Genomic DNA, 13,325 nt, shown 5'->3' with positions numbered 1-13,325 from the left:
CAAAAAAAAAAAAATCCAGTCACCTGCTATGTTAAAAATGAGACACACAACCCATGGGTGGGGATGGGAGGGAAAAGCTGGCAGAGAGCATAGGGGTGACATGGTCCAAAAAAGAACCCCATTCTCTACCTGACCTGCGTGACTGTGATCCTCCTGCATGCCACCTTTATGATAACAATCTAAAAACACACTCCAGTCCCCTCACCTGCAGGAGACCCTCCCTGGCAGGCTCAGAAGTTCTCAGAATGTCTTCAACAGACCACCAGGATTCCTTCAAGTAAACAGCCACAACTGGAAGAGAAAACCAGGGGCAGTCAGTGAGCTCCACACTGGAAATCAGCCACGTGGGACATCACGGATCTACCAAGGTGGATACACACACACACATGCTCACACACACACACACACACATGCACGCATGCATACATACACATATATACACATATACATATATACTCTATAGTAGAAGATATATAATGCATAATGTGTATATAGATACTGTGTGTGTAGATATGTACATCTATCTATATCTATCTCTCTCTATAAATAATGAGAATCACACACAGGATGGTCACATATGCCAGGGAAGCCTACCACTGAAATATATACCCAGCTCTGGAGGGATCTTTTCAGAGCACAAGTTCCTGAGAGTACTAGACAGGAGAGTCACTGGAAGATGATATCATAGTTGTTTATAAGAGACCCAGGGGTCATTTCTCAATAAGATATATCCTAACACTATTGGGCAAAAGCAACAGCTCCACCAGCGGCTTGGACAAAAACTATCAAGTCATTGGATCAGTCCAAGCAAGGAACACCATTGTCATAGTGGTGTTTTAGAAAGATAAGAGTTGGTTCTAACCAGACTAGAGAAACTAGTGCTTGCACAAAGAAAGAAAATGTTATGGGAAGGGGTTGTCACTCAGTTGTGGTATGTTTTTTAGCACATATGAGATCCTGAGTTCAATTCCTAACACACACACAGAGGATTTGAATGACCAGACTCTGCGTATTAAAATGATAGGTATGTAGCCTTATACAGTTGTACAAACCCACAGAATATCCCATGTCAAGAGTGAATCTAATGTAAGCCAGGCTCTGGGTAGTTAGTGTCTGTGGTGGTGTGAACTCTGCTGTGCTTGAATCCAGGCAGGGTGTGAATGGGAAGTCTCTGCCCTCCTACACCCAAAGCCATGAGACCTAAACTGTGAATCTAAAAATGCTCATTTGTTGAGCCTGGTGTCGGTGGCTCACACCTAGAAGCTGAGGTACTCAGAAGGATAAGGTCTGGAGAATCACAGTTCAGTGCCAGGGTGGGCAGACAAGTACTCCAAAATAACCAGCCAAAATCTGGACTGGAGGTGTAGCTCAAGTGGTAGGCCCTCATCGAAGCAAGCAAGCTGAGCAAGTGTGAATCCTGAGTTGTTTTTTTTTTTTAATCCTCTTTTTTAAGTGCCACTGTGAATGTGATAATAGATTGGGATTGGAGTAAGAGTGGAGGCAGGGAAGACCAAAGGAGACTGTAGAGGAGAGCAGAAAGGACCCCCGGGGAAGCAGATTGGCCCTAAGCAGGAGAGCAGGAAGGACAGCCTGATGTCAAGTCTGAGCAGAAGGACACAGATGGACCCATGTCCTGTCTTCTGACAGCACAAGGACCAGGAGGACCGGAGGATGACAAGGCAGCAAGGAGAGGCCGGCCAGCAAGCAGATGGACACACACAGAGCTGAAGGGACATTCCACTCCCCTCGCTCACCACCCCCAAGTCCTCTTCCCTCTTGATAAAAACCAAGGCAGAACAAGTTCCCCACACACATCTTACCCCACTAAACTAGCTACAAATGGTTCCTGGCTGCTCCAGGGCTTGGGACTTCCTCATCAAAGCTAAAAGGCCCTCAAGTCCCTTCCCCCATCCCCTTTCTCCCCTCCTTATTGCTCCCCTGGAGTGTAGGCCACCACTGCCCCGTTACAAATCTAAGAAATATGTAGTTCCACAAACAAAATACGAGAAAAAAAAAAAAAGCACAGTTAAACCAAACTGACAGGCCATCTTCCCAAAAGCAAAATAAAATACATGCTGGGGTAGGAGGGGCATGAGGGGGAGTGGGGGGAACACTGAGAAGTTCTGGCAAAGCCTAGCACATAAACACATTCCAAGACATTGCCTGACTTTTATGCAACATTGACTGAACTGGTCAATAACTTACAGGGAGGGGAAAAAATACGCTGGTTGACATAGCAACTGTCACATTGCATTAGGGAGACTAGCACTCCATACAGATGTCTTCCTTAAAGGAAAACACGTCCCCCCAGATGCCCGTGAACTTGGGTGCCTTTCTGTTATGGAGAAGGAAACATCTGGTCAACAGCACAGTTGCCTCAGCCTCCCTGTGTTTCTCATGACTTTCTTGCCTGGAGCAATTTTGTTTCCCACCCCCCCCCATAGATTTTTCTTTTTTCCTTAACTCTAGGAAAACGGGGTGAGGGTAAAGAGGGTGCCTCTTTAAACTCTAAGCTGTTGGGGGAGGCAACAACAACAACAAAAAAAATCCACAGTAAAGCCAGCCCCTCTAAGGGAAACATTCAAAATTGCTAAGCAGGCACAAAATCAAGGCGAGCTTTGACCAAGCGTCTCTCGGGTGCAGCCATCTACCTACCAGGCTGTCGTGGGAGACCCACGGCAGGGAGACCCACACAGGTAGATTCGTGGCAGGTAGACCTACAGTGGGTAGATCCACCACAGGTAGACACAAGGCAGGCAGATTCATGGCCAATAGATTCGTGGCAGGTACATCTACAGCAGGTAGATCCAGTGCAGATAGATCTACAGCAGGTAGATCCAGTGCAGGTAGATCCAGGGCAGGTAGATCCAGTGCAGGTAGATCCAGTGCAGGTAGATCTATCCAGTGCAAGTAGATCTATCCAGGGCAGGTAGGCCCATGGCAGGTAGATCCAGTGCAGGTAGATCTACAGCAGGTAGATCCAGTGCAGGTAGATCTATCCAGTGCAGGTAGATCCAGTGCATGGCAGGTAGATCCAGGGCAGGTAGGTCCAGTGCAGGTAGATCTATACAGTGTAGGTAGATCTATCCAGTGCAGGTAGATCCAGTGCATGGCAGGTAGATCCAGGGCAGGTAGATCCAGTGCATGGCAGGTAGATCCAGGGCAGGTAGATCCAGTGCAGGTAGATCTATCCAGGGCAGGTAGGTCTATCCAGGGCAGGTAGGCCCATGGCAGGGAGATCCAGTGCAGGTAGATCCAGTGCATGGCAGGTAGATCCAGGGCAGGTAGATCCAGGGCAGGTAGAGCTATCCAGGGCAGGTAGGTCTATCCAGGGCAGGTAGGCCCATGGCGGTAGACCCGCCGTAGGCCTCCAGGAGCGGCCTCGCCTGCCCTCGGACACTGAGGCATTCTCCTGGACGGTCCCTGCTGTCCTCGTCGTGTTGTTGTTTGGACTCCAGGCTGGCCTCTACCGCTCTACCACTCGAGCCGCAGCGCCGCGTCCGGCCACCACGGCCCCTCCTGCTCCCTCGGGGGCCCGGGGAGGCCGCCGGCCGCGAACCCAAGGCCCTGACGACCGGAAGTGCTGCTGGCGCGGGGACAGAGGCAGCTTCCGGCCGGAACTGTCCATCTTCCCAGGCTCTTCAGTGAGCCTTCCTTCTGTAGGGCACTTCCGGTGAGAGGTCTGTCAGCAGGGCACTTCCGGTGAGCCTTCCTTCTGCAGGGCATTTCTGGTGAACCTTCCTCCAGGGAGGCACTTCCGGGTCATGAGGCGGGATGATTGACAACTCCCCAGGCTGAGCTTTCCCTTGGCAGTTATCTGAAGAGTTGCCTGGGTTGAAATCACAAGTTGCCCTTCCCTTAGGGTCATGGGAGGCCAGCACGGTGTCTGCGAACCAAGGGGGCCCAGAAGAGGACAGGGGGACACATGCCCTATCTATGAGTCTGTGGGATCTATGAGTCAAAGCCAGGAAATGGCATCTCTTCTTCTGCTGAAAGTAGGCCTCTTCTGGTGGGCGAGCCTCTCCCGTGCGCCCCCCACATTGGCTTGTGGACCTCAAGTTTACAACTCAGCCAGCTCTTAGACAGAGCCTACAGGTGAACGCTGCCTGTCTGTCCTGCCCACCTCCCTCAAGGCCAAAGCAGGAGCTGGAGGGGGAGAGGGGTTCCAGGGTTGAGAATCCACAGCCTCTCTGCCTCCAGCCTCCATTGCCGGAACCATTCCCAAAGTCTGGGCAGCCTGTACAGAGGTGAGTGAGGAGACACCCCAAAATGGACCTCCTGGTTCTGAGAAAAGTTCTCCCAGGCTCCTTGGACATGCAGTTCCAGCCCTGCGAGATTCCCACCACCTGCCCTCAACACACAGCCCTGCGGGGGCCTGCCCTGAGGTCTGGCCTGGGTATCTCATCCAGGCCAGGCTCATGCCCCCCTCGGAAGGCAGGCTCCAGGGCTGCTCTGGTTTCATTTGAATGTTTAGCTTGGCGCTTGCTGTGGCTGCAGGCTATAATGAACATGTTTTTCCAGGAAAGAAATCTTTAAAAAAAAAAAAAAAAGCCTACTTGTTTTTCTCAGGATGCACAAGATGTGCAATCACCAAAAACTGTAAATAAATTAGCAGCAATTTGAAGGGTGACTGTTACAAGACTGGTCACAAAATGTCCTGGGAGCTGGCTAGAAAGACAGACATTCTAAACAGAGAAATGAACACAGGGTCCTACCGTGTTCACACTAGACCCTCCATTCCCCTGCTATTCGACTGTCAGCTGGTCTGCTTGCCAGATACCCAGCAGAGTTCGGTAGGGGCATGCCTTTACCTTCAGGGAATTTATCATCTACCCACGATTGGCCACAGGAAATGATCAGGCCCATGAATAAGGACCTGACCCCTACAGCCCAGATCCTCCTAAATTACCAAGCACAATTAGCAACTGCACGGGGCCAGGCCAAAACCCTTCCACGCAACCTGTGTCCTATCTTTCCCCACTGTTTGTCTGCCAAGCACGCCCACGGCATTGCTGAGGATGAGTGGGTCCGCCCAGCTCCTACCGGCCTTCCTTCCCCTCCACCAAGCAAAGAAGACTCAGAGATTGAATCTCAGCCCCCAGCCCCATCCCGCCCATCACTCAGTATCTTGTGAATGCTGTGCTCGCTTCCACCTGCCTGTTAGCATGGCCTCTGGTGCAGGCAAGCATGGGGAATGTGATGGGGAGATTGAACAGAAACCTGGGAACACACAAAGGGGCCTGGTGTGGTTCATACCCAGACTGTGCTTGGGAGGGAGGGGGCAGATAGCACCCCGGAGTCAGGAGCCAGATCTGGGCCCTGGGGAAATGGGAGATCCATATCCTTCCAGACCTCACATCCCATTATTTCCGCCCACCTGCCGCCATCTTGCCAGGAGAAGCTCCTCATTCTGGAACCTTCCAGAGACTGGTGCCCCCTCCATGGGACTCTCAGGGGAGTCAACTACAATTATCCATCTCATCCGCCCTGAGGACACTCCCAACTCTTCTTGCTGGGGTTTCAGAAAGAATGAAAGGCCAGCTCTCTCGTGCCCAGGGGGCCATTTTCGCTAGGAAGGCAAGTGACTCCAAATTAGAAGCAAGGGGGGGGGGGGGGTAGGTGGGGACAGGAGGACAGGATGGTGCCGACTCAGGGGACTGACACCCCAGCAGCTCTAGCCTCGGATTCTGAACCTGAAGTTGAAGCCCAAACTTCCTGAGACATACCACACCAGGCATAGGCCAAAAAGACCAGCTATGAACCAATGGGTGAGGGGGAACGTTGGCTTCAGACCAATGCCTGGCTCACCAAACATCCACTCCTACATGAAGAGGGTTTCAGGTGAGCTTGTAAAGAAAGGTTCCATAGGCCAACTCAAGAATGATTGGATTTGAAATGAGTGTGAATTAGCTGGGCACTGGTGGCTTTGCCTGTAACCCTCGCTACTCAGGAGGCTGAGATCGGAGGATCTCAGTCAGAGCCAACCAGGAAAGAACAGTGGAAGAGGCTCTTATCTCCAATTAACTAACAAAAAGCCAAAGGGAAGGTGTGGCTCAGGTGGTCAAGCCCTGCTAGCTGTGAGCAAAATAAGCTATGAGAGAGCTCAAGGCCCTGAGTTCAAGCCAGAGTACCATCATGCACACACACACACACACACACACACACACACACACACACACACACACACACACACAGAGCTACCACACTTGTGGGCAAGATAAAAAGATACATGTTAGAACCCAGCATGGTGGCCCCTAGCTATGATCCCAGCTACTACGGAGATGGAGAGCAGAAGGATCACAATCAAAAAGTTAGCCAGCCAACACGCAACACAGTACACACACACAGGAGTGTGTGCACACACATATGCACAATAACTCCCACCTGTCTTTGTGTCCTGTGGATGAACCCAAACCAGGATCTTCTGCTGGGGTTCATCTCGGTACAAAGCGCAGAAGCACACAGACGAAGCTTCGAGTTGAACCTGAAGAAAAACAACAAACCCACCGCCTGGTTCTTTCATCACAGCAAGGGCACAGGAAATGGCTGAGCAATTAGTTAGTACGGTGATTCACTGAAAGAACACGGGAATTAATTTAATGGGATGCCAGCGAGACCCAAGTGAAACCCTTCCCCGGCCTGAGCTCAGCACAGGAGAATTTGGCAAACGCCTCTCCCATCGTGCCAGCCCGCGCTGCCCACCTCCACCTGTTTGCCTATCCAAGCATTGATGAAACACCTCCTTTGCTGCCAATGCCCTGGGACCTCTCCTCCTGTCCCCCCCTCCCCACCTTCCTCAGCTTGGGGCCTCCAAACTCAGGCCTCACTCCCACTTCAGAGCCACATCGGTCCAGTTAGCCTCCACGCTCCTCCCTGAGCCCCAGTGGTGGTGTGGCCTCCACCTCTGCCTGCAAAGCAGTCAAGAAAAATGCACACCTTGTCTGCACACCCCTGGCCTCAGTCCTGCTCCTTGCCTCCCATATAGAGAAGCTCAATTTGGGGTGCCTGTGTGCTTGCTAGGGTCTCCCACACTGGGATGGTCCCCTGGGCTCAAGGACCCCATAGCCCAAGGCCTGTGTGGAGCCACCAAGCCAACTCCCAGCTGCCCAGACCGAAGATCAACACATTCCATTAGCAAGACTGCTTTGGACACCAAGGGGAGTATAAGAAAGGCAAAAAAGAAGGCGTGTTCCAGGCACAACTGACTTCGCTGGAAGCCTCCAACTTCCAGGGAACTGTTTCTCAGCAAGTCCTGGGACGCATACACATCTTAGTACCTCCTCATTTGGAGAGCCATTTTCCTGAAGAATCCTGAAGATGATTGCCCAACCCCCTGCACTCCTAAGGTTACATCAAGAATAGTGCATCAAAGAAATGGACTCGTACCAAGCCATGAAACACCACAGCCTATCAACCTGGAAAGAATCTTATTGGATAGACCATGTTCCATTCAGAGAGTCATCAAGCTTATATATAATTTTTTTTGGCAGTCATGGGGCTTGAACTCAGGGCCTGAGCAATGTCCCTGAACCTTTCTGCTCAAGGCTAGCGCTCTACCACTTTGAGCCATAGCTCCACTTCGGTTTTCTAGTGGTTAATTAGAGATAAGTGCTGCATAGACTTTCCTGCCTGGGCTGCCTTCGAACCGAGATCCTCAGATCTCAGTCTCCCGAGTAGCTAGGGAGATATGAGCCACCAGTGTGCAGCTAAGTTTATATTTTTAAAAATATATATATTAAAAATGCAAAAAGCCAAGCAGGGTGATGTGTGCCTGTAATCCCATCATTTGGGAAGCTAAGACTAGAGAATGGCCAATTGGGGCTCTATAGTGAGACCTTATGTCCAAAAAACAAAAACAAAACAAAAAATCTAAATTTAAACATATCAAAATGTTTACAGTAGTTAACCAGGATGCTTGTATTTTCTCTATCTGTTGTCATAGTTCCCAAATAAATCCACAATGAATAATACTGCTTTACAACGGGGGGCAGGGGAATCAGTAAATAACAATTGTATTTTAAATGGGTCAGACCGATTTGAAGACTGGAAAAGAGTTAATTATGGGAGAGAAAGATTACACCCCAAGCTTTCTGGGGTGGAGAAAGACCCCTCTGGGTACAAAGAGCCAAGTTAAACCTGCTAAAAGCAATGAAAAGACCCAAACCTCATTCCTAATGAGATTACCCCTCCACCCCCACCAAATTGCTAAATGGCAGGAAACAGCCCCTAGATCTCTAGCTCACTAAAACAATTGTAGTAAGAGTCTCATTTGATGTTTTCATTAATGATACTAGGATCGCTCGCTTGTGAAGCGTACTCTCTCGCTATTAGGGTTGGTTGGTGGTTTTGAAGTAAAGCAACCTGCAAATTCAGGGGCAATAAAAGCAGATTTCACCGGCCTCTGGTTACCTTCAACATTCAACTCCTGGGCAAGTCGAGACCCAGACTTGGTGCACATCTGCTCATGACCACTGGGGGGCGCCAGAGTATGCCAGGCCAGCATCCTTCCCCCTGCACTCCAGCTCTGCAACCCTACAAATCAGGGTGCTTTGGGGGAGTCACACCTTCAAAACCTCAGGGAAGCCACTGCTTATAATCTGTGCTAAGCCAGGTCTTCATTCACTCTGGAAATGTGTCCTCTCTACCAACTTGGGCAGGGGAGGCGGGGGGGGGGGGGGGGGGGGGGACAAATTCTAGCAGGAATGAAATCTTCCAGGTATAAAACGAGGAGTCTGAGTCTCCTTCTACAGATCAGCTGTGAATCTGAAAGAGGGGATGGACCTGGGTAAGGCCCACCATTGCTGTGTTATTTTCACTTGCTGGAGAGAGAGAGAGAGAGAGAGAGAGAGAGAGAGAGAGAGAGAGAGAGAGAGAGAGAGAGAGAGAGAGACCTAAAGAAAAAAAAAGACTGGAATTTTAAAGTTGCACTCACAACAAACACTTTCACTACAAATAAAAGTGTCTGTCTCCCCTTCTCTCTGTTCCCCCAAAGTCCTGCTTTACAACGTACACAACTTTAATTCAAAATTTGAATTAAATTCACAAATTCAATTCAAAAATCTTCATCGTGCCAGCTGCCATTGGCTCATACCTGTCATCCTAACTCCTCAGGAGGCTGAGATCTGAGGATCACAGTTTGAAGCCAGCCCAGGCAGGAAAAGTCCATGAGACTCTTATCTCTAGTGGACCACCAAATAAGCCAGAAGTGGAACTGTGGCTCAAGTGGTAGAGTTACAGTCTTGAATGTAAAAGCTTAGGGACGGTGTCCAGGCCCTGAGTTCAAGTCCTAGTATTAACACACACACACACACACACACACACACACACACACACAAATCATAATTGGCACAGCATAGTTCCAAATTACAAAAACATTAGCACTCTATCAAATCTGACAGACCCAAAATGAAGCACTCTCCTGAGTTTACAAATGGGTAAACTGAGGCATGGCTAGGCATTTCACATGGAGTCTCACTTAATACTCACCCACCACCATGAAATAAGTGCTGTTATTACTGCCTTGGTTTTAGACATGAGCATACCAAGACCTTTGGTGTTAAGACACTTGCTCGAAGCCACACAGCAGGCTTGAATCCTGAGGGCTAGATAGCTTTTTGCCTGGCATGGCTCAACTCACATTCAGGATTCCAGAATCCCAACCAAGGCCTCTATCTGCTTCTCAGATGTGTTAGTTCACACATGTCATGGGGGGCTGTTTAAGTTTCATTGTTGTTGGGGTCTTTGGTTTGTTTTCATCTAGGATATTCTTTCTGGTGCAGTCTATGATCCAAATGAGATTTGAGGGAGCGCTTCGTGGAGAAAACATCCATACCTGCTCCCCCGTGGGAAGGGAGAAAACTGGCGTGGCCCCAGTCCCGTGTCTGAGCGAGGCGAGGTAAGCTTCGGTCGCTTCCTGATATCCCTCAGGATCATCTTCTAGAAAATCCACCGGGTAGCTGCCTGCCGGGGGAAAACCAGGATGATCTTAGCCCGAGTCTTTTCATGAAGAAAAAGTCACTTCTTGAAGATGAAAACAAAACAAAACAATTGGAATCTTCGGATTGGGTAGCGTGACTCTCACCTGCCATCTTGGGAGCTGCTTGGAAGGCTGCAGTCAGGAGGATGGAGATGGGAAAGCCAGCTGAGACTTGGGGGTGTGTGGGGGGGAACAGGAGATATGTTCTAGAGACCCGATCCCAACCAGTAAAAAGCTGGGGTGCTGGACAGTCGTCATGCCAGCTCCGCAGGAACTATCAACAGGAAAAGACCACGATGCAGGCTGACCCAGGCAAGAGAATGAGATTTTGTTGGGGAAAAAAACAAAAAGGGGGACCAGAGGCCGGTGGCTCACGCCTGTCATCTTAAGTGTTCAGGAGGCTGAGATCTAAGGATTGCGGTTCAAAGCCAGCCTGGGCAGGAAAGTCCCCATGAGACTCTTATCTCCAATGAACCACCAGAAAACCAGAAGTGGCGCTGTGGCTCAAAGTGGTAGAGCACTGGCCTTGAGCAGAAGAGCTCAAGGACAGCGCACAGGTCCTGAGTTCAAGTCCCCACACCTCAGGACTGACCCACCCACACACACACAAACACAAAAGCTAGTGGCCCACAGCCACTAGCATGAGGCTAGAGAGATTTGGGAAGGAAGGGTCAGGACTTGGCCAAGAATCTGCATTCAGTTTCCTACACAGAGAACATTCCGGAAACTTGGGGTGGAGGGTGGATGATAAATCAGTAGGAGAGAGTCAGGGCATCTGAGGCAAAGCCCCCTCCCCGTCCTCCATCCCAGGAGAAAGAAACTTCCCTTTCTGAGACCCCCCAACTCGGGTCCACCCCAGTAGCAGACGCCCCTGGAGCAGTTTGAGCCTGTTCAGGGTTTTAATGGCTTGAAGTGAACATGACATTTTGGTTTTCTTTTTCTTTTCTTTCTTTTTTTTTTTTTGCAAAGCCATAAAAAATGTAATCTTTTCAGTGCAATGCAAAATGGTTTTTTATTAGAAAGGGGTGCACAGCTGAAACGGAAAATTTGCTGTCAAGAAGTGGAAATCCCTCACTCAACAAAACCTGCACTTAAGAATTCACTTTGGAGTGCACATTGGCATGTAATCATCCAAAAAAAAAAAAAAAAAAGGAATAGTGGTATATCCAAAAGTCTTTCCAGGCAAAATACTTGAATTATTCAGGATCTTTGTAGCAGAGCTCAAGTTCCCAAGGCTATATTAACAGATGCTACAGTCAGTCACTCCTTTACCATCCCCCACCCCCACCCCCATTGCAGCTGCTCAGCCCCTGCTGGCCGGTCAAGCCAGGCGTCCTGTTTGAAGAAGCCTTTACCAGCACTTCTTTTTCTTTTTCTTTTTGGTCCTCCCAATGTAAACAGCAATACCAATTAATGAATCTCTTGAGAGGGACTGGCGATTCTCATGTAGTCATACGTAGCTAGTCTTTTGCCTGACATCCTTTTCAAATGCTAATTTACCACCAAGATTGAGGAACATACTTCCATTTTTTATTTTTTGCAAAGCATAGCTTTTCTCAGACGGGATTGCTATTACAAGGAATATTAAGAAGGTGTTTTTAAGTTTTACTAGCTGTACCCTTCACCAGCTTTGCTGTTTCGAAAAGCTCATCTCCAACAGAATTCCAAGGCGTCATGTCATTGGAAAAACTGGCTGTAAGCATGTGGAGATTTTTTTGTTTGTTTGCTTTTTCAGTGTGGGTTATCTTTCTTTGGTTGTAGTAAGAATAATTTTTTGCTTGGAGAATGTCGGTGGGGAGGGGGAGAGATGGAAGGAGGCAAAACTGAAGTAGTAATATTCAACTCCTACTTATAAGAGTTAAAATTAGCTATGGCTACTACCTAACCATTTTTTGTGTTTTTATTTCCCTGTTGTGGTGGTTAGGTTCTTTTTTTTTTCCTAGTTGACCTCTGCCCCTCGTCCTTCACAAAGGGGTACAAATAAAATGGGTTTCTTAGGGGAAGCGTCAGAGGGTATTGAGAGAACACAGGTGCTCGGCTTCACACTTTGTGTGGATTGAGTTGCTGCCCTCAAGTAATTAAACTTAGGCTCCCCACTCAGACATGCTGCATTCAAGGAATGGATAAGGGACTGTACAGCGGCTCATACCTATACTCACAACTACTTGGGAAGTGGAGGTTGGGAAGACCTAGGTTTGAAGTCAGCCTGGGCAAAAAGAAATACATAAATAAAAAGAGATACTTCCATCTGAATCAATCAGTTAGGAGTGGTATAAAGCCCTTTTCATCACAGCTACAAGGGAGGCAGAAGTCAAAGATGGTGGTACAGGCCAGAAAAATACCTAAAGCAAGTTGTCCCAGGGTCATGGTTCAATTGGTAGAGCACCTTCCTACCAAGTACAAAGGACCTCAGTTCAACTCCTAGGACAGACAACAAAATGGATCTGTGGAGTTCAATGAGATTATCTGAGACAGAGGTGCATCTAAATAACTGGAAATACAATGTGATAACTTCTTTTCTTATTCTTTCTTCACTTCCTTCCTTCCCTTCTTTCCTTCCTTTTCCTTCCTTCCTTCCCTCTCTTCCTTCCCATCCTTCTTTCTTTTCTTTCTTTTTGGTACCAATAATAATGCTTGTACTCAGGATCTTACACTGTCATTTAGCATTCTTTGCTCAAGGCTGGCACTTTACCACTTGGTCCACACTTCCATGTCTGGTTTTTTACTGGCTTATTAGAGGCTAAGAGCCTTAGGGACTTTTCTGCTCAGGATGGCTTTGAACTGTGATCCTTACATCTCAGCCTCCTGAGAAGGTAGGATGACAGATGTGAATTACTGTACCTGGTGTGTCATAACTGGACCTGTTTGTAAGATTGAAAAATAAATGGTGAATCTAGTATTCGTATCAAATACTTGGTGGACCTTGAAGAAAAAGAGAAGAAAAATAATAGTCTACCTATTGCAGGTAGAAGAATTAGAAAAATAGCACATTATTGTACTTGTCTTCTATTTATTCCTTACCTTTGCAGCATTTTCGAGTTTACAAAGGGCTTTCACATAGCTTGTTTGAAACTTTCCTCAACCCTCATAAAGCCAAGAAAGCATAATGCATTCACCCTTTCTTTCAAATATGTAAACAGAGGTTGAAAAATGAAGTTAATAGAATAATGAAACCCATTAAAAAGGGGTGGGGGGAGTTAAAGAAATCTCCCGCAAGAGAATAGCAAGGCGATTGACAACTACTTTCTCACCCACAACTATGGAAGCCAAGTGACAATGGTAATCTATTTTCATTGCAATAAAGAAAAATAGTTTTCATCCTCCATCTAGCAAAAATATCTGAGGATTG

General features: G+C 48.2%; 1 protein-coding gene across 2 annotated transcripts in view; it reads right to left on the bottom strand.

The window, feature by feature from the left end:
* Positions 1-13,325, bottom strand: part of LOC138842039 (protein FAM169B-like) — a 29,861-nt gene that overhangs the window by 12,804 nt on the left and 3,732 nt on the right. For both annotated transcript variants that reach the window (XM_070043169.1, XM_070043170.1), the window contains exons 2-4: positions 9,833-9,960; positions 6,385-6,484; positions 206-291 (exon numbers count right to left, since the gene is read on the bottom strand). In XM_070043169.1, coding sequence (XP_069899270.1) covers positions 206-291; positions 6,385-6,484; positions 9,833-9,960 — 314 coding nt within the window. The remainder of the gene's footprint in view (positions 1-205; positions 292-6,384; positions 6,485-9,832; positions 9,961-13,325) is intronic.

The sequence above is a fragment of the Dipodomys merriami genome, unplaced genomic scaffold, assembly GCF_024711535.1.
Source record: "Dipodomys merriami isolate MVZ:Mamm:240054 unplaced genomic scaffold, mDipMer1.0.p SCAF_33, whole genome shotgun sequence".
NCBI classification, from domain to species: domain Eukaryota; kingdom Metazoa; phylum Chordata; class Mammalia; order Rodentia; family Heteromyidae; genus Dipodomys; species Dipodomys merriami.
The sequence above is the reverse complement of the archived record's forward strand: the minus strand, read 5'-3'. Positions and strand labels throughout refer to the sequence as shown.